The sequence below is a fragment of the Dunckerocampus dactyliophorus genome, chromosome 16, assembly GCF_027744805.1.
Source record: "Dunckerocampus dactyliophorus isolate RoL2022-P2 chromosome 16, RoL_Ddac_1.1, whole genome shotgun sequence".
NCBI classification, from domain to species: Eukaryota; Metazoa; Chordata; class Actinopteri; order Syngnathiformes; family Syngnathidae; genus Dunckerocampus; species Dunckerocampus dactyliophorus.
In genome coordinates this window covers 11505478-11528028 of record NC_072834.1, presented here as the reverse complement: position 1 = coordinate 11528028, position 22551 = coordinate 11505478, and the positions used below count along the sequence as shown (strand labels likewise).

The 22551-nt window shown below is 40.9% G+C and overlaps 1 protein-coding gene across 4 annotated transcripts in view; it reads left to right on the top strand.

The window, feature by feature from the left end:
* The first annotated feature begins 958 nt into the window (after positions 1-958).
* LOC129168941 (connector enhancer of kinase suppressor of ras 2-like) overlaps positions 959-22551 on the top strand; it is a 39911-nt gene continuing 18318 nt past the window's right edge. For 2 of the 4 annotated variants that reach the window (XM_054754804.1, XM_054754803.1), the window contains exons 1-9: positions 959-1465; positions 8585-8748; positions 10758-10960; positions 11064-11151; positions 12317-12358; positions 12454-12573; positions 17096-17155; positions 17249-17317; positions 21864-22010. In XM_054754804.1, coding sequence (XP_054610779.1) covers positions 1402-1465; positions 8585-8748; positions 10758-10960; positions 11064-11151; positions 12317-12358; positions 12454-12573; positions 17096-17155; positions 17249-17317; positions 21864-22010 — 957 coding nt within the window. In that variant the 5' untranslated portion in view covers positions 959-1401. Of the gene's footprint in view, positions 1466-8584; positions 8749-10757; positions 10961-11045; positions 11152-12316; positions 12359-12453; positions 12574-17095; positions 17156-17248; positions 17318-21863; positions 22011-22551 lie in introns of all 4 variants that reach the window. The other 2 variants (XM_054754802.1, XM_054754801.1) reach the window with 1 other exon arrangement.

The following is a 22551-nucleotide window of genomic DNA, read 5'->3' as shown; positions in this document are numbered from 1 at the left end:
CCGTATAATGTGTTTTAATTGCAGTGTATGGTGTTGCACCGTGTGTCATTCAACTGTCTCGTTCTCATCAGAGCCATGCTGCTGATTGCAGAAATGTGTGCTTGCCACAAAGGGGTCAGACAATATCCGTTTGCTTACAACCTTTGAGACACTTTTTCAGCAATAACTCTGTTGCGGCTGCAGTTGTCCAGGTCACCGTGCGTGTGCAAGAGAGAGAGAGTGAAGGGAAGAAAAGCTCTGACTCACTTTGGGAGAAGACAACCTACCAACTGCTGGTTTGCATGCATAAATCTGTAGATCCTTAATATCATATCCCTTTTTATATTCAGCTCAGCCAGATAATTCCAGATTTTGTGTTGCAGCTGCTGTTATCAGGCTATTAGTGGGACATTAGTATATGTCATTGTCATTTGCTGACTCCTTATCAGAGCCACACTGCTGATTGCAGAAACTGCTCTTTCAAAAAAACCCAAATGCTACTCTCTGGGTTCTCCGGATGTTTATCCCACATCCCTAAAGCATGCGTGTTAGGTGAAATGGAGACTGTAAATTGTCCATAGTTGTGGTAATTGTGGTTTGTCTATACAGTATGTGCCATGTGATTGACTCTTGACACTCAGTCAGCTGGGATCGGCTCCAGCTCACCGTGACCCTAATGCAGACAAGCGATCGAGAAAAATAGGTGGATAATACACCATTATTATTATTTGAATTTACATTTTCAAGGTGCCGTTTTTCCCCCTACACTAAAAGGCCTATGAGGTTGTGGCCCAATACTTTTGTTCACCTACCGTACCTTGAGTTGCTGTGGTTCGAAATATTTATGGGAACTCGTATTGTCAGTTCTATGAAATTCCTTCAGGTAGCCCCTCCTCCTCACCGTCCTCCCCCCCGCACACGCACACAGCTTGGTGGCATGAATCAGCCCTCATACCCACGCACTGTGCGCGCGGTGGGCTGTGCCTCCTCCATGTCTGTGCAATGTGAGGGGAGGATGCTTCGAGGCAACCTTTGCTTTCAAGAGTCCTGCACAAAGCCAGCGGCTTCTCCCGCCCCAATGCTGCCGCTCGGATGTATTTTGGAAGCAGCGAGGTCGTGCAGCAGCAGCAGCAGCAGCATCATCATCACCCCACACTGTCCACGGAGCCTGACTCGCATGTAAAGTAAAGGAGACAAGTAAAGCAGCTCTTTGACGGCAGCCAGCAGCACAGGAATGTGCCCAAGTGTGGTCTTCAAGCCACATTTAGGCTCTACCGCCGCTTTTTTCGTAACCCTGCAGAGCAAGTCACTGCTCCGACTGTAACCCTTTCTGCCTATTTTGTGTTTAGTAGCAATTTGTTGCTCGGAGGACGTTGGGTTTCTTGGCTTTTTGTCAGGCGTGAACAAGACAAACTTGTGTGCATGGCTCTGGTCATGGAGCCCGTCAGCAAGTGGAGCTCCGGGCAAGTGGTGGACTGGATGAAAGGTAAGATTAGCACACAGACTCATACAGTACATACAACACGGACTGCAATTCAATGTGCTCTGCACGCCGCGTGCACAAAGGGACAACACACCTGATGAGCCATTTCATCAGCTAAGATTTTTTTTTTTGGATTGGAGCTTCAGCCAGTTGGTTGCACTAAAAGCATGTAAACAAACCTCCATTGTGTGCTTTTGTTAACGGAGTCTCACAGGAGGCGCATAAAAAAAAACCCCAAAACCTCTAAATCCTCATTTAGACAACGAATTTTCATCACAAAGCCACTAAAAGCTTTAATATTGGAGCTTGTGAAAGCATTTGAGCAACTCCCTCATCCACAGATGCTAAGTGCTGTACTACAGACTACAGGCCACTTTATTAGGTACACATGCATTTGTAGAATTCTAGCTGCATCACAAATGATTTGACAAAGATAATGGGCAATGTAGATTTGGAGTTATTTAACAACAACTTTGTTGTCCTTTTTACTAAGGAGTGTTTGTCAACTCATGTAGGTAAATAATATATTACCTTTTTTTTGTTTTACTCCTATTTGCTTTTATTTTTTTCATCTCAACATCAAACAACCATTTATTTATAAATTGTGCATCCATCCATCCATCTTCTATGCCACTTACCCTCATTAGGGTGATGGGGGTACGCTGGAGCCTACTCCAGCTGACCTATGGGCTAGAGGCGGGGTACACCCCGGACTGGTCGCCAGCCAATCGCAGGGCACATATAGACAATCATTCACACTCACATTCATACTATTTAGAGTCTCCAATTACATTTTTCCGGAATGTGGGAGGAACCCGGAGTAAACTCACGCACGGGGAGAACATGCAAACTCCACACAGAGATGCCCGACGGAGATTTGATTCCAGATTCTCGATCTGACTGTGTGGCCGACATGCTAACCACTAGGCCACCGTGCGGCCTAAATTGTGCATTTCAGTCACAAAAATGTTCCGATGTATTATGACATTATTATATTTATATATATTTATTATGAATGCTGTTTATTGTTATTTTATTTAAATGAATAAATAAATTGCTTCCTGCCTGCCAAACCTCTCGTTTTCCCTCGTAAACTCTTGTATTTTGTCCTTCTTTTCCAGTGCCCTGTGTACTGGGGTTGGGTATATAATTGCTAAACTGATGGGTAAACATTTGATTGTGCAATCGGGAGTGCAGTATTCTGCCTCGACCAGCAGAGGCGCTGTTGATTGAGTCGCTACGAGTTTGCGGTCGAAAGAGTAAGAACATGATGTCAGCTATGGAGGGTTGTCGCTACATCTATGCTAAAAGGAAGCATTAAATGGCACAGAAACAACAGTGATAATAAAGCAGAGGAAAAAAAAATGCTCAAAAAAGAAAGAAAGTGCTCTCATGAATGGTAAGACTTGCTAGACATTTTGTTGTTTCGACGCTTCATTAGTAACAGTGAACTTGTGACAAGTAACTACTGTATGTTGCTTCAAACACTGACATGTACGATAGCGACTTAGGCTAATCATTTGCAATGAAGCTAACGGCACTGCTGTTGTGTTTTTAATTCAATTTACTGAAGAGCACAGGTTACTATACATGGATAGATACAGTAGATACATGAATAGATAGATGGATAGACTTATACATGGATAGATACAGTAGATACATGAATAGATAGATGCATAGACTTATACATGGATAGATAGCGTCACAAACAGATTGTGTTGACAGTGGTGTTTGAGTGTGTGTGTGTTGTTTTGCTGCACCACACGCTCACGTGTTTGGTCACAGGTCCTTGAGGATGCTTCACTGTACAGTATATCTTTACTGACACACACACACACACCGTTAAGGATGTATTCCAAGGATCACCCAATATGAATGCTACAAACAGATGTTTTTGCTAGTGTGGTGGCTGAGATTAGACTACACACATGTAGCTGCATGATGTGATTATGTGGAGGCTAGAGTGGTTAAACCAAGATGATGTGTCAAGAAATGAAGGGGGGAGAGAGAGTCTTCAGTTTCCCACATGTGACAAGTGGAGCAGTGACGGTTCCAGCGCCCGGGGCCTAGTAATGGTGATGTAAAGTGAGGGGGATGCGGCGGCGGTGGTGGTGCTTGGTGATGAGGGCCAAGAGGGGGAGCGCTTCCGAAGCCTGGCTGCATTTTGTGGTTACTATTCAGTGTCTCCATTATTGTTAGCATAGGGCTCCGTGATGTCACTGGAGGCCAAACAGGGGCGCCCTGTGACCTTCCCACAATCCCACTCTCCACCCCCCACCGTAGCGCTTTGTGTGCGCAAGACGCTTTATTCCCAGCTGTGACAAAGCCGCTTTAAAGGAGCGATTCTCATTAGGGAGAAGGAAGAGAACTCCAGTTTTTACTCCGTTTTGGAGGAACAGTGCATTTGGTGGAGGTGCGCTAAATCTCTTTTAACTGTGCTTTCTGTATGTTTTTTTTGGAAGGATGTCCGATAGCATTGGCTAATGTTGACATAAACACTTGATATCGGGATTGGTTTCTGTGTGGATGTTGATATCGGCTTGCGAGTGTTGACTTGCGCCACACAGCAGCAAAAAAAACCTGGTAGCTTAGCAAGCGGTGTGGAATTATTTCCAAGTTTTGCCTTTGGACTGTTAAAGGGATACTTCTGATATTTTGACTTGAAGTTGTATGACACCCCCATCAGCAGTGTAGTCCGATAACAGTGGCATCATCGTAAAGGAAGCGTAATGTGTTCGTTACATGACAGTAGTTTGCGGCAAGAGCTGCTGCCTACATCCGTATCGAAAAGGAAGTGCTGGGCATATTGAATATTGGTGAGAAAGCCAATATTGAGCATCTTTAGTGTTGCATTACATGCTGGCAATAATCAACGACGGCCCGAATTGGCACTAATCCATCATTTAGCATGTGATAACTTTCCGTAAGAAGTGGATTACAGTGAACACTGCGCTTTTAACTTCTTCTCCTCGTGACTGATAATCTGACTCGCTCAGGAAATGGACAAGAAAACCCACGCGGCAGAGATTACTTTGCTGTAATCGGCACATCATCAGAGCGATACCATCGAGCAAGATAACGACGCCTTCACGAACAGCATGTTTTGCTTATTTTTCTATTTCTGATGATATTTCCTGGTAAAACATTTTCTTAGCTAGATCGTTTTTTTAGTCTCATAGTGGAGAAAATTGCATACATTGGCAAAAAAAAACAGAAGAACTGTCATGATAATAAACTAGAATACATCCAGTTGTCTAGCCAGAAGGGTTAAATATACTACTGCTACCACTACTAATAAAAATCAATTTAAAAAAATGCCTTATAATAAATTAATATAACAAAAAGGAGGTTGTTTTTGAAGCATTTTTGAACATTTTGAAATTTGCCCATTTCTGAATTGATAACATGATTTGCATCTCAGGTCACCAAACTGTCAGTAGGATGGTGATGCTGGAATCTCTAGAGTTGAATATCATCAGTGTCCACCTGTGAGTCATTTTTATATGAGCACAATTTTTCCCGTCTAGAAAATGATAGAAATTGAATGAATCTGTTCCAAGGTCAAACTTGCACCAATATTAAACAAGCATCATTGTTATTCATTTGATGCAAATTAGAGCTGTAGCAATTCATTGTTATCCAAATTCATTGACATTCATCATTTTTAAAATTGAAAAATGTAAGTGTTATCCGATATCAGCCTCTCAAATGTGAATATTTGTCATTTCCTTTCGTCATCCATGGAAGCAGACCTATTATTGTTGTGTTTTAGGCAAAACAAGGTATTCGCACACATCAACTTGGACTTCGGAAAACAGTCATCGACATTTTTGCCTCTTTTCTGATATGTTGCGGACCAAACCGCTAATTATTTGTGTTTGGTTCATATTGATTTGGTCTGTCTAGGGCCCAAGTGATTATTCCATGAATTCCTCGCTTATCACGGTTAATTGGTTCCAGACCCGACCGGGATAGGGGAATTTATGCAAAGTCTAATAACATTTTTTTACATTATTAGAGCCCTTTAGACATTAAGTAACACCCCTATAGTCACCTTTATACTCGTGTTACCTCACATAGTAGACACGATAAGCAATAATAACTCACAGTTAGCATTGGGAAAGTTTCTTGTTGTTGTCGTATCGCGCACGCAATTTGTATCGATAGTATGGCATTTAAAAAAAAAAAAAAGATCGACATCAGCCCATCAGCCTTCCTCACTATGACGTTTGTCACTTGATTGCTATACAGGACAGCCAGCTTAACATGAATCTGCCATCCGTGGACGTACACGATGGCAGTACTGCTAGCGTCGTTTACAGTGCATTACGCGCTACTTATGCACGGGCTACAGGATCTCTGAAGTGGCACGAGAGACGGCCAATGCAACATAAAAATCAGCTATATACTGTATCTCCTACTAATACAGAGTCGGTTAATGTGGCCCTCATGTGCATATTTCTTTTATTTTTCCCAGCCATCACGGGAATCCCCTGCCAACAGCCCGCTCCATGGTTTCCATGGCAACACAGGGGGGATACTTCCCTGACATAATGAGTCTCAATTAACTTGGTTAAGAGGCTGATTAGTTAAGCCTTTAAGTTTTGTGCAAACCATGAAAACTCTTACGTTTCCTCTCCACTGCTTCGCTGCCAGCTCAACCTGATCTGAATGCTGCATCGGCCCATGGCAGAATCACATGTGTATGATTGATCCAGTGCAGTGAAAAGAGAGTGTGTGTGTGTGTGTGTGTGTCTTTCTGTGTGTAGAGAAAGCCCAAGAAAGGTGACTGTTTTGCTCTCCTGTTAACATGCAGGGCACTTTCCGGTGACATTTAAGTGTGGGTTCTATTCACATTTTATTAATTCAACAACGCACTTTCCTGGGGCCATGAGGAAGGCTTGAGAAGACGGTCTGCTCAACGTGCGAGTAAGTGAAACTAAAACAAAAAATATGAACTGAAAGCTAAAACTAAAAACAAAATATTAATGACAAAAATAGCATATGACCCTTGACCCCATGGGTACAGTGGATTCCCACGCATTCATGACTTTTATGCCTCACTGCTAAGGTTTTTTCGTCAAGCGTTGAGATTTCTCACTGTGTTCGGCGGTCCTTAAACGCACCATAGTATCTTTGAGATGCAAAAATGAAACTTTCTACACCTTGACTCAGATTACATATATGTTTTTATATATACTGTATATACAGTACATACATATACACTATAGTATGGGGGGGGATATGGGGGCTCAGTATCTGGTGTGACCACCATTTGCCTCATGCAGTGCAACACATCTCCCTTGCATAGAGTTGATCAGGTTGCCGATTGTGGAATGTTGGTCCACTCCTCTTCAATGGCTGTGAAAAGTTGCCGGATATTGGCGGGAACTGGTACATGTGGTCGTATACGCCGATTCAGAGCATCCCAAACATGCTCAATGGGTGACATGTCCGGCGAGTATGCTGGCCATGCATGAACTGGGACGTTTTCAGCTTCCGAGAATTGTGCACAGATCCTTGCAACACGGGGCCGTGCATTATCCTGCTGCAACATGAGGTGATGGGTTTACTGCCAAGTTCTCTGAAACGCCTTTGGAGACGGCTTACGGTAGAGAAATGAACATTCAATACACGAGCAACAGCTCTGGTTGACATTCCTGCTGGCAGCATGCCAATTGCACGCTCCCTCAAATCTTGCGACATCTGTGGCATTGTGCTGTGCGATAAAACTGCACATTTCAGAGTGGCCTTTTATTGTGGGCAGTCTGAGGCACACCTGTGCACTAATCATGGTGTCTAATCGGCATCTTGATATGGCACACCTGTGTTCTCGCTATCACAGATTTAGACAGATTTGTGAACAATATTTGAGAGAAAGGGTGAGATTGTGTATGCGGAAAAAGTTTTAGATCTTTGCGTTCATCTCATAAAAAATGGGAGCAAAAACAAAAGTGTGTATATATATATACAGTATATATATACTGTATATATGTGTATATGTGTATGTATATATATATATGTATATATGCATATATGTATATATTTTTGTATATATATATGTATGTACATATATATGTATATATGTGTATATGTGTATATATATGTATGTATATATGTATGTATATATGCATATATGTATATATGCATATATGTATATATATGTATATATGCATATATGTATATATATATGTATATATGTGTATATATATGTGTGTGTGTGTGTATATATATGTATATATATATGTACATAGATACATATATATGTACATATGTATGTATGTACATATATATATATATGTGTATGTACATATATATGTGTATGTATATATGTATGTATGTATATATGTATATATACAGTATATATATACACACACATACATATATATACACACACACACACACACATATATATGTATATATATGTGTGTATATATATGTATGTATTTGTGTGTGTGTATATATATACTGTGTGTATATATATATATATATATATATATATATATATATATATATATATATATATTACACAATTACATGAAGTGTTCGGAATCTATGGGACAGGGGGTCTATTTTCTATATTTTATTTTGTGTGTGCATCCTGCTAAATACGTTTCACACTGCTATACAGAACTAATATAAAGTCAGTCAACATTTCATTTAATTTTAACTTTGGTGCTAAAATCCATTTAATCCTAAAATATAGATTCTAACTTGAAAATTGTTTTTATGTGTTCTTACCTTGCGTAATACTCTTTTATAAGCATGGCGGGAGACAGACGGTGAATTTTAACAACAACTGCACCACCAAAGGATTTAACACCTGCTGCCTCAGTGAAAGATGTAAAAACAAGCTGAGCACAGACGCTCTGCTCGCTTTAAAAAAAAAAATTTTTTTTTTTTAGCCTCAATCTCCAAAATGGTCCACTGCTCTGTTGACTAACGGGAAACTTGGGTTCCCACGTGAGGACCCAAGACAACGCAGAACCTGTGTAAATACTCTGTGAAGCACCGCAATAGGAAGCCTCGGTGCAAAAAGGGACTTATATATGTAGAAATGTGCCATTGCCAGGCAACAAACCGTTGGCCAGCGTGCGAGTTGAAGTTGTTTGCTTCCCTCAGGACTGGACGACTGCCTGCAGCAGTACATCAAGACATTTGAGAGGGAGAACCTTGGGGGGGACCAGCTGCTGCGAATCACCCACCAAGAGCTGGAAGATTTGGGAGTGTCCAGGATTGGCCATCAGGAGCTCATACTGGAGGCGGTGGACCTGCTTTGTGCCCTGGTGAGTCTAGTCTTCCCACACGGGCTCTCCCAAAGATTTAGTCAAAGATTTACTAATGGTGCGTTGGAACACCACTTGAGCAATCGGGATGTTAATACATCGCTATGTGGTCTCCGCAGTGGAGTTACAGTATTTGGTAAAATGTATTTAAAAAATGATTAAAGTTGTCAAAAAGATATGGTTTGCTGACAGGGCTGTTCACAGTCAAAATATGCATTTGGCTCATATAAATGCCAGCTTAGTGGTTGTCAGTCATATTTTTGTTTGACTGGAGTGTCCTCCAAGTGGAATATTCTCCCACAAGCAGCCAGCGATGCGCATCCTTGTGCAAAATGGGCCCCCCACCCCATGAACGGTGGGGCCCTACGCACAAAGTGTGTTCTGCGTGACGGGAGAGGCGGCCCTGCCCACGAGTCTTGAGTGCAGCATAATTTGAATCTAACACGGCGGACATTACAACACAAGCTACCGCAGCGAAGGTGGGGATATTAGCAATTTGACGTGAACATGACAGCGTCAACATCATTTAGAATCTAAATGATGTTGACGCTGTCATGTGGCATTTGTATTTTAAAATACAAATGTAATGAAAATTATACTTCCCAGCTGTCGGGGGGGGGGGAGGAGCCCGTGTGGAAAAGAACATACTAGTACATAAAAGAAAGAACTTTTCCTTAGCACTGCTTTAATGAACAGAATCCAAACAATGTTCCACTCAGTCTTAACACAATTGGTTTTATTGTTTGTATTAGACTGCATAACTGCATGACTGATTGTGCAGCTGAAGTATGCAAATGGAAACATGAATTCAGCTCCAAGCCCCCATTTCCATGGCCAGAACTGCAGGCCCTGACCTTTCTGATGCATGCGAGGGAGCACACAAGCACAAAGTGTCCAAGAGAAACACACTCACGTAATTTCACCACAGATTTTCCTTAGAATACTGTATAATTCAAAGAAAATATCACAGTGCATGCCTCTAACATCACTGCTAAATGCCTAACTGTAGCCCTCGTGAAAACATGCCATTTACTGTAGTGTGTCTGTAGCTTTAATGCTAATGAGCTGTGTTTGTGAGTGTGTGGCTCCCAGAAGCGCTAGCGTGCATTTTATCCACTTGTTTTGTATACACTCTAGCATACATACTGTAAGAGATGCCGTATATCACATACGACAACGTAACATTAAGGAGGGGGACAGGAGGACACTAGCATAGCTGTGTTAGCTACAGTGCTAACATTACATTCACAATATAACAGCAACATCATGCTACTTTAGCCCCTTTTCTGAAGAATAACTAAATGATCAAACTTACTTAGCCTTTATTTTAGGAGGTGTAGCGAATGTCCATGCCATGTCCATGAGAAAGGAAGGATTTTGTTTATGATGTCATAAAAACCTGTTACTTAAAAAGTGTTCTCTGGAGCAAACAAGGGGAGATGATAGATTTTTCTCACGTTCGGTGCTCACAAACAGGATGCAGAGACGCATATTATTCTTAGTACATCATTAAAAAGCCAGTTGTGCATAATAAGGGACCTTTAAATGCTTTAAAGGTGATATGATAGTCAATAGACTAATGAGGAGTTTAGACCGAAGTGGAAGAGAGGTGAAGATGGCTCTATGTGCCCCCCGCCACTCCCCCAAGAGACAGAATGCAGATTTAGTGGACTGAGGTCGCAGATGCAATCTGAATGTAAAACCCCCTCATCCTCCATCCCTGCACAGGGGCCTTGCTTCAGCTGCAAAGCTTCTTACATAACTGGGATTTACTTTTAAGTCTCTCAGGCACTGCTGTATTGGATATGATTAGTGGCCCTCCTGCTGTGCTGCACTCATCCAAGTGGGTGCAACAGACTCCCTGCGGCCTGTAGGTACAGTGTGGTAACAAGGAATGGGCCCTCACAAGCAGCATCTTCAACCACATGTTGCCCAAAATCTTCATCTCAGGCTTCACGAGTGTTGCTTTGCAGTCTCAAGCTGATCAAACAGTTATCTCTGCTCTCTAGAATTACGGACTGGAAACAGAGAATCTGAAGACTCTTTCTCATAAGCTGAACGCGTCAGCCAAGAACCTGCAGAACTTCATCACAGGCAGGCGGCGCAGCGGCCATTACGATGGCCGAGCAACCCGCAAGCTACCTAACGACTTCCTTACCTCTGTGGTGGATCTCATCGCTGCTGCCAAAAGCCTTCTGGCATGGCTAGACAGGTGAGATATTAATAGTTCCACATGTGGTAACATCAAAATACAAATGCTGTCTCAAAGGGGGGGACAAACTAATGGTTAATTGCAGGTGTTCTTTCTTCTCCAGGTCCCCATTTGCTTCAGTGGCTGATTATGGTGTGACCAGAAACAACGTGATCCAGCTGTGTCTTGAGCTCACTACAATTGTACAGCAGGTACAGTCATCATTGTCTGCAAAATGTTTTTACCTTTTGTGTGTTTGTGACACCTCCCTACACAAGAGTATAATAGTAATGGCACCAATATATACGGTGGTGTGAAAAAGTGTTTGCCCCCTTTCTGATTTCTTATTTTTTTGGCGTGTTTGTCACACTTAAATGTTTCAGATCATCAAACAAATTGAAATATTAGTCAAAGACAACACAACTGAACACAGAAGGCAGTCTTTAAATGAAACTTTTTATTATTAAGGGAGGAAAAAAAAATCCAGACCTACTTGGACCTGTGTGAAAAAGTGATTGCCTCCCTTTCAACATAATTTAAGTGAGATTAATTGAGATCTATCAGTCTGGAAAACGTTATAAAGCTATTTCTAAAGCTTTGGGACTTCATCAAACCAGAGTGAGAGCCATTATCCACAAATGACGAAAACATGGAACAGTGGTGAACCTTCCCAGGAGTGGCCGGTGAACCAAAATTACCCCAAGAGCGCAGTGACGCCTCATCCAAGAGGTCGCAAAAGACCCCGCAGACTCCCTTAATAAAAAGTTTCATTTAAAAACAGCATTTTGCGTTCAGTTGTTTTGTCATTGACTAATATTTCAATTTGTTTGATGATTTGAAACATTTAATTGTGACACAAACATGCCAAACATGCCATGCATTCCCTCATCGTCTAGTCTGACGATGCCTGTTGGTCTAACTTTATTACTTTGTGTCACGGGTCTGAATACAGCATTCACAGACTGTCACAGCGTTAAACACAACCACACAACCATTACGTGGTCGTTTGAGTGTCCACACAGGAACTTTAGAACTGATGCTAGCTAACAACATGAGGGTTGTCCTGGCTGGTCCCACCATAGGTCCCCCAAGTACTGAGAGATCATGAGCTAATCACTTTCTTAATAGTTTAAGGATGCTGATTAAATGGAGGATCTTGCTGAGAATAAGTGAGAAACTGGGAGAGAAATGCCCCCGCACTAGTGGTGATTCATTTGTTTTGTGTTGGTGCATGTCTGTGTGGGAGTGTTGGAGGTTAGAGGTGCCAAGCTGCTTGCTTTTTTGCTTATATCCTCCTACAGCCAAAAATGCCAATAATAACTCCATTTGGACACATTCTCTGGTGGTAATACTGCTGCTCTCTTAATGTTCCCTCAGGATTGCTCTGTATATGAAACGGAGAACAAAATCCTGCATGTGGTGAGTTCATTTGACACATGCAGATGTAAATACAGTACAAGTATCCCACACACGCGCTAAGGTAATTGCTTGAACCTCACTTTGTCCTCCCACAGTGTAAAACTCTATCTGACGTGTGCGACCACATTATTTCTCTGTCCTCGGATCCCATGGTGTCACAGGCTGCACATCTGGAGGTGGTGCAACTGGCCAACATCAAATCCACTGAGGGGCTGGTAAGTTCACAACCCAAATTTTCTGGAAGAAAATGCTTTACCCAGAATGATGATCCTGGCATATAGAGGATCTTTGACAAACATTTTTGTAGTAGGCCCATGACAATGCCAGAGTGGTCCTGTGAGGTAGAGCAGTGGTTCTCAACTGGTTTGGCTGTAGGACACACCATCACCCCTTAATGACAAGCTGCGACCCAAATTACAGACATTTTTCATCCCATATTTCTCAAATATCTCATATTTAATGAAAAGACAATTCAGCTTAAATCGGAGGTGAGGCAAAATCACAATGTGTCATCGTTAAACATGAATAATGAGTATTCAGGAGCATTATGTTTTATCCACACACTCCAAATTATTTCAATAAAAAGCGTCTAAAGCTTTTCTGTTCTCCTCCCGTTTTCTCCACTAGGAAGCTCAGCAGGTAACAGGTTCTCAGTCAAGACTCCAGTTGAGTTCCATTTCAGCGCCTTGACTTTCATGCACTGTAAAACTTAACATACACAAATAAGGCACGTCAATTATAACTTACGTAAGATACAAAATCAATCTCTGTGACATTCAACATAAAAGAAAAATGCATACAAAAAAAATGCGCTACCTCAATGCTAATGTACATTGAAAATCCCATATACGCGCTGTCTTCTTCTATGACAGCGAGTTTCAAATAGCACTACAGAGCTTCGTTCCCACCTATAGAAGTATTTCATGACGACACGGCTGCATAAAAAAATCCCCTTCAGAATAAAAGCGCAAGATTAAGATTGTTGACCCACTGAAAACAAGTTGAGAATCACTGGTACAGAGAATTTAAAAAATATATTGTTTTTGTTTTAATTGATAACAAATGTATGTAGCCCTGTATTAAACATGTTTTATGCACATCAGAGCTTTGCATTAACATTATATACAAAATAAGATTAATAGCAAAGGCAGAGGCCCCGCCACCCTCCTGAAAATGTGGCCCCTGAATAACTTGGTTGAATAGCCTGTACAAGGTGCTTGTATTGTGGCAATTTACTAACACTTAATTAAGGTTTGATGGGGGAAATGTTTTGATAGAGTTCCACTGCATTGGGAATACTATTGTATTCAATACAATATAAACAGTATTGTACTTGAGCTTTTACGAATACAGTATAGAAACTCTTGTACTCTTGTATTTTGCACACAAAAGACTGTGGCTCAGTATTCTACAACATCAAGACTCTTTTTTCCAGGTTTGACGAAGTAAACACAGGAGAAAGCAACTGAAACAAGTACAGTACAAACCTATTTATGAAGCTCAATCATTTCTAATAACACACAGTGCCACAGCATGACACTTGACAGCATATTGAGTTGTGTTTGACTCCAGAACGGCATGTGTAAATGATCTTCCAGCATGCAACAACACATACAGCCAAAAAGGCCCAATCACTAACCGAAGTACATTTCCTTCTTCCATCTCTAAGAAAACATGTTTATCTCGCTACATACACTGTAAACAGCAGTGGTTGGCAACCCCCGGCCCCGGAGCCGCATGTGGCTCTTCAGCCTCCTTGTTGCGGCTCCCTTTGCCGACATAGGAGAAGTATGCATTGTCAAAAAGAATGTGAAATATCCGACTCACCGCAAGTTTGTGAATGCATCTAAACTATGTTCTGACTGCTGATTGGATGAGCAAGGGAAGGGGGCTAGGGTGTAACAATGTAATTAACTACAGCATAGCAATATGTTTTATGACGAGAAGTGCGCTGTAGTTATGTGTTTGGAGCCCACACTAATCTCTGACGTGGTCACTTTGGGAGGGGCAGAGGTGACTGGGCATTGACCACTTGTGACTGCTGTGTGGTGGGGCGGACCTCTCTGCAGCAACCGCAGAACAATACGAGCTTTCACTTAGTCTACCAAAAACCAGTGCTTTCACTAAGTCTCCAACTACCAGTCCCAACATTTATTGCCAGTCGCTTTTGGGAAAATAAATCACCACGTTTGGAAAGTTGCCAGATTTAGAGGGAAAATGGCCAAGTTGAGATGGGAAGGAAGGGGAAGCTGTCCACAGATGGAGAATACATGAAAGAATCGTTCACAAAAAAAAAACATGATCTATTCTCCCAATTAATAAATAAACAAGTGCTGACTGAGAAAATGAAAGATTGCCTCTCTCTGCAAAGACGGTCAAGGACAGAACCAATACTGTAGAATGGTCACTGATGACAATTCATCACAGGCGTAAATGCTATTGAGCGAACAACACTCAACAACATGCTGAAATGTGAAATCGGATGAGCTTTTTTATGTTAACGTTGGCTACGTTCTGTTTTAATTTTAAACAAATATGGGAACCATCCGAATAGGCTTACAGAGTTCAGTGTTTAAATGATATCAGAGTAGGCCTACACATGCTCATTGCATGTCTTTTTGTTGAATTTTCCTGTTGTAACAGGTAACATTTCAAAAAGACTAAAAATGTTTTCAAAGTTTATAAGCTTTTGATTTTTTTTTTTTTTTTACTGGAAGAGGAGGCAAAATGGCTCTTTTGATGCTAAAGGGTGACAAAACCTGGTCTACAGATACACACACACACACACGCACACTTTCAGAAAATGTCATTCAGTCGTCTCTCGCTATATCGCGGTTCGAATATCGCTCCCTCATTTTATCATGGTTTTGCAAAAAGTAATTAATAAATGATTGCTGTCTTGACTATAGCATATTATTAGTCCAAATTTATATGTAGTCCGGTCACTAGGTGTCATTAATGTTAGATTTATGAGACATGACATGCATGGAGTTAGCCATGGCATGTCCAACATAATAGAGTGAAAAAAGTTCTTGGCTTCTTTGTCCTTCTTCCCCACGCCTTTTGAAACGCTTTAAGTTTACAATAAGTAAATTGGAGAGGCGAACTAGTAATATGTTGCAAGCAAAGGATAATAGGAGCGTAAAGGTGACTATAGGGGTGTTATTTCATGCCTTAAGGGCTCTAATAATGTTAAAAACTGTATTTAGAAAGTCATAAACAGGTTTCTTTATATGCTCTAACTACGAAAATATTTTGTTTATTAATATTGAATTGTACTTCAAAGGAAACTCACTTATCACGGTCAGGTCTGGAACCAATTAACCGCAATAAGCGAGGGACGACTGGATATTCAATTTAATGTTTTCTTTCACCCTTAGATGGGAACCCATGCGCAATATGGACAAAAGCGGGGTTTCCGCTACATGTAACTGATTGTGGCGCACCGCCGCGACAAAATAAAAAACGCCACACCTTAAAAATGAGTTGTTGTTTTTTTTTTAAACTTGACAACAATTTAAAGTAATATATTGCATAGTTTTTTCTTGTATTGTCGGTTCATGTTCTGCTGGTTATTGATACAAGTTAAATAAATAAATAACTCATAAAAAATTCTTATTTGTCATCATGAAAAAAAAAATTGCATACACGGCAGCAGCACGACACAGCGGCAGCAATCCGCCCTCCCATGCAGCCCACCACCACAGCTTCAAAAAATGAGGGGAAACTCAGAAAAGACAGACAGACATACATATTTTACTTTTTATACTACTAAAAATAATTTCTATATACTTATTGTACATTTCCTTTCCATATTATAGATAACCAGCATATAATTTCTAGCAGAAATGTCATTGAATAATGCAGAATCACACCAGAACCTGTGTTCCTCATTTCCATCTACTTATTCAGAGTAATTGGGACAATGTTTCTGGAAAGACGGGTCGCTGCTCCATTTTTAAGATGGCACTTTAAATATCGGATGTGGCATGACTTCACATTTTCCCAGCGAGGCTGTGAGCACTGCGCTGCCGCGCTGACCTCACAGTCGTCCCAAAACTAGGTTTTGCTGAGCTAGCGGGCATATGAGTCGGCTGACATATGATAAGAATCGTCGGCCATGTTAATATCGGGGAAAATAAACGTTTTTCAACATAGAAAACTGGGTTATGTCGCCAAGAATACACAGTACAGTAGAACCATCAAGACTTAGTGGGATGGCATCTTTGGCACTGACCCACACTGCGGCACGGTTGTCCCAGCTTGGGGCCACGACGACAGCCCCCGCCCACCCCCCCGCCACACGAATACTAGCAAGGGCCCATGCAAGTTCTCTCATCCGTTCACAGAACACTGGGCCCAGTGGCCTAAAAATAAACCTCTTACAGTCATCTTCAAGACAAGCATGCTGATGCTGTTTTGCTGTGAGAGCGTTCACGTGCACTCATGCACGTCTGTGTGTGTGTGTTTTTGGTGTTTGTCATGCACCTCTGACCCCTTTTCGTGAAAGCAGTTTTATCTGTTTCTCCAGCAAGACGAATAATCCTCCATGTTTGATCCAACAGGACATGTAAACTATTTGATATCTGCCTGACCTCCTTGGACAACCGTGAAACCTTTTGACATACAACATTTTGCTCTGCAAGCAAATAAAGTCTACTCAGATATGATCAAAGTATGGGTTGTTACGCCATTCATCTACACATGTCAACTTTGTTTTCCCCCATTTTACCACAGGGCATGTATATCAAGTCAACATACGATGGATTGCATGTCATCACGGGCACAACTGAGGGAGTAAGTGCAAGCCCCTTTTGGTAGCGTTTGCTACACAACTTGTACGTAGGAGGAAAAGATGGTTGTAAGTGATGTCTCTATTTGTCTTTATAGTCTCCAGCTGACCGCTGTAAGAAAATCCATGCTGGAGATGAAGTAATTCAGGTCAATCATCAGACAGTGGTAAGACTTTTAGTTTGATTGCACGTTTTTGACAATTTAAGAAGCCCGTGTGTTTTGGCTGCATTATGTCTATCTTGCACACAAACAAAGTGGTAATCTGTAATAATACGTGTACATCCTCACTCACTAGACTATTCATTAGGTACACCTGCCAATCTACGCAATTAAGACCAATAACCAATACAGTAACTCCCTCTTTTGTTGTAAACAAAAAAAATGTATTGTGTTTTTCTTCATTTAAGGGGGTCCACGGTGTACCCCGTTTGTCGGCCGAAGTCAGGTGGGATAGGCTCCAGCATACCCCTGCGACCCTAGTGAGGACAAGCGGCATAGAAAACCAATGAATGAATGAAGTGAAATTCAAAAACAGACAATTCATGAGCGACATCAAACTATTTAATGAGGGGCAATAGCCAATAATGCCTTTTCTTTTATTGTAAACAACATTTATTTCATTTTTCTTCAAACACAAAAAAAATGCAATTATTTTTTTTTTTTCAAGTGGCAATTTAAAAACAGACAATTCATGAGGTACGCTAGATTATCTAATGAGCATTAATAACCAATAACCCCTTTTTTATTACAAACAAAAAAAACGATTGCATTTTTCTTCACATAAAGGGGTTACTTTTTAAAATCAAATCAAATGATTTCATTTTTTTTTACTGGCAGTTGAAAAGCAGACAATTCATGAGGCGAACAGACTAACGCTAGCTATTGAAAGGCTTTAATTTTTAAACCGTAAGAAAGAAATATACACATACATTACGTTTTTAACATGAAAATACATTTTTATTTCGACTGGATTTCATCAAACAAAAAGGCTTTATTTGCGCGATGTCTTTTACAAAAATGAACCCTGTTTTTGTCAGCTCAGAAACATACATAACACAAACGTACACATGCCAATCTAATGAGGGGCAAAGCGCATTTTTTAAATTGCATACAATGTCAAATTTATTTATTTATTTTTGTGTTTTTTTTAGTTTAATAAAACACTAACTTTTTTTTATTAGAAAAAATACTGTGCTCTTTTAAATGTAAGTTTTATTGGTAATTAAAAAAAACAGACAATTCATTAGGTACACCTTTCCATATAATGAGAGCTGATACAATACTAAATTCAGTGACATAAAGCAAGCATTACATTTGTGATACACCACACTGATTACATGAGTGCTACTTAACAAGCAAGATTACAAAAGTCATTCTCCCTGTTCCCTATTTCCCCGTTTTGTGTTCGCTTCAGGTTAGGCTAGAAATGCACAAACCAAACTCCTTAGAATGCACTATTTATATAAGAAACATTTTCTAAAATAATTGCTATGTGTGTGTGCATGTGTACAACAGCAAAATATAAGCTAATTATGCAGCTCGAGTCAGGTTTCACCCACTCAATGCAGCGGAAAACAGGGGTTGAATTTTTGTTGTCAAGACCCTTTTCATGTGCTGATGAAGCAGTAGGAAAGAGGTGCTCGCTCCTTTTGGAGTACAAGAACAACAACAAAAACAAGCTCACAGCAGCCAGCCTTATTCATGGCAGTTATTCCTAGTCAAAGCAGGACCATGCAGGTGTAATTAGTAACATCCATCATGGTTGTTCAGCCATGGAAGCCGAATGTGAGCCATGATTTATATTTATGATTGCTGAATAGTATTTTTGTGTGTGTGTGTTTAGAAGCTTCTCAAAAGGTGAAGCTGTGTGCTTCACATTGTAAAAATCTCTCGAATAGGTATTGTGTGTCAATTCAGCCATCAGTGAAGATGCTTAATGACTATACCAAAGTGTTGGTTCAGGCGCTTGCTCTCTGTGGAATGTCACTAAAGTGGAAATTATGGAGTGTTGTTTTTTTCTAGGCTCTAACGAGTACTTTTTAATTAAGTCTTTTGTTGTCTTTGACAAAAATGGCGATAATAATGCTCATTTATACTGGTGTGAAAAAGTGTCTGATCTGACAACACAACTGAACACAAAATGCAGTTTAAATTAAACTTTTTTCTTTTTAAGGGGAAAAAAAATCCAAACCGACATGGCACTGTGTGAAAAAGTGATTGCCCCCTAAACCTATATCTGGTTGGGCCACCTTTAGCAGCAACGACTTGCAATGAGCTTCTTACAGCTCATCTTTGCAGATTTGTTGTAATTCAGCCACATTGGAGGATTTTTGAGCATGGACCGCCTTTTTAAGGTCATGCCACAGCATCTTGGTAGGATTCAGGCCAGGACTTTGACTAGGCCACTCCACAGGCTTCATTTTGTTTTTCTTCAGACATTCAGAGGTGGACTTGCTGATGTGGCCGGACATTCTCCTTCAGGATTTTTTGGTAGACAGCAGAATTCATGGTTCCATGTATCACAGCAAGTCTTCTAGGTCCTGAAGCAGCAAAACAGCCCTAGACCATCACACTACCACCACCGTATTTTACTATTGGTATGATGTTCTTTTCTGAAATGCGGCGTTACTTTTACGCCAGATGTAATGGGACACACACCTTCCAGAAAGTTCAACTTTTGTCTTGTCAGACCACAGAGTATTGTCCCAAAGGTCCAAAGGCCGTTTTTGGCCAGTGTCTTTCTTATGGTGGAGTCATGAGCACTGACCTTAACTTGAACTTGGGACTCCTGTGAGTCCCAAGTTCAATCACTTTCACACAATCACTTTTTCACACAGGACCATGTAGGTTGGGATTTATTTTCCTCCCTTAATAATAAAAAGTTTCATTTAAAAACAGCATTTTGTTTTCGTCTGTGTTGTCATTGACTAATATTTAAATTTGTTTGATGATCTCAAACATTTAAGTGTGACAAACGTGCAAAAAAAAGAAAAGAAAACGGGGACACTTTTTCACACCAATCTGTCAGAGAGGTATTCATTTAACAATATGCTTATTTTTGTGGTTTGCAATAGTGTAGAACTGCACTGCATTATACCAATAATTGTTTCTGGTGTTTTGCCTGCATAAAGTCACATAAAAACACATTTCAAGGAAATGTATAGATACAATACTTAACATACAGTGTCATGAAAACAAGCAGGAAACATGCAGCAGCAAGAAACAACAACACTTTCGTGTGTATTTGTTTTTGTAAATCAGACATGCCTTCAGGCACAAAGGAGTTGCGTCAATCTTTGTTCATCCACGAGACAAACTAAAAAGGAATAATCCTCCAAAGTGCCTCATGTTTAACTTTGAAAAATTGTGATCACAGGATATAACGCTGTCAAATATTCGTCTGTGCTTAACAAAAATGAGGGCGGCGTGAATTTAGGCGGTGATGATGGGTGGCGCACAAATGGCTTCAAACATGCTGATGTAAATTGTAGCACAATGGGAATTACGTGACATTGTTTCATACGCATCATTTCTTCGGCAAAATAGGACAGGAAACAATCAAAATTAGGACAATTGATGTTATGGGCAACCTCAGCAAAATATTGATGCAGGCTTGGTGTTCTGTACCTGTCTCTTTAACACTCGTTCAGTGTGAGGACTTCTCTGCAGTGACTGTCAAGATGAAAAATGACTCGGAAAGTGACAAAGTAATTGCTTGGTTAGTGCCTGAAAAGCACACACTTTCCCAGGCTGCTGGAAATACACAACAGACCCAATGCGCACAATGTCTGAAGAATGCAGTTGTGATATTTCACCCTAAACTGGAGCTGGCACGCTTGGCACACCAGGAAGCCGAATTTCTCTGGGCAGGATTGTTTTTTAACACCAAACATCATCAAAGTGGGTTAAAGTCTGTTTACATGGCGTGCAGCTGCTCTTAACCTCGGGGTTTAGCACATCTTGACAGAGCCTTCACAACGATGTCATGGGAGGCGTGTAAGCTGCTCCGTGGCCTCCAGTGTTGCATTTAAGGCTCATCATGATCCATGTCTAATATCACAATAATCACCACACCGCATGCCAAGTAAAACCCTGATTAACGTCAATGTAAAATAAAGTTTCGAGAAGTATGTTGTACTATGTTACACTCTTCTGCACTCAGTGTGTGTGCTACCGGCCCTGCCTCCACCCACCGAGACAAAGACACTGTATGGTTGACAAAGGGGCTCATGCATGCACAATTATTGAGTTCATCTTCATTTATTGTGTGATTAATTCATGAATTTATTGCCATCCCAGACCTAGTGCCCACGAGACTACTTTTTTCTTCTTCTTTTTTATTCCGCAAGATCTTGTGACATGAGATTTTTTGACCCCCCTCCTATTAATTCTTAAAATGGCAAAGCTCACATTGATTCAAATGTAAAGCAAATACTTGTGTTGCCAGCTACTTAGACAGTAATGCTTGTGTGTTGACGCATTTTCAATGAATAGTACATCTATGCTGCTATACAAGCGGTACACTGACTACTATGTTCAGTTCTGTTCAAGTTTCTTATCTATATTCCAAGATATAATAAAATATTTGCTGAAATGTGAGGGGTGTACTCACATTTGTGAGATACTGGACCTAATAATAACATCAAATGAGATGCGTAGTTGTGTGGTATTAGTCATATATCGAGGAAAGCCTTCTATTATTGTCTCCTAGGTGGGCTGGCAGCTGAAGAACTTGGTTAATCTGCTGCGTGGGGACCCGGCAGGTGTCACCCTGACACTGAAGAAACGCCCACAGAGCACGCTCACCTCCACTCCTGCTCTGCTCAAGAACATGCGGTGGAAACCTTTGGCTTTGCAAGTATGACTACTGAAGTACTTTCATCCCCCACATACTGTGTATTTGAGCTTGTTCCTCCTTCTCGACTTTTACAAATAGACAAAAAGTTCATGTATCAAGCAGTTAACGGCCCTGCTTGTGTAGACTTCCCTCCACTACCTGCCTGTAGCACAATACACCACTGATTGGTTGAAGGTTTCTGCAGCACTGACAATGCGTCTGTGTTGTCCTACTTTATCGAAACACATTATTAGCAATATGTGCCAGAGCCACAATGGGTACAAATAAGAGTGATATGTGTGTTAATGTGGTCCAGTCTTTCTTTGAGGGCCAGACCAGAGAAAGCGCTTCTATTCTACCCCCTCAAGGCACTAAAGCGCTACGTTCCTCTGCATCATGTTTCCCTTCTCCACTTAAACCCCATCTGCTCCCCTGCTGCCATTTTGGAAGACAGATAAGCAGAAAAAGAAACTGCAATGTTTTAATTCCTGTTGCCAATATTAGCAAGTGCTGTGGAAGCTTTGACACAAAAAAAGTACATAATCGCACCTTGTCACTTTTG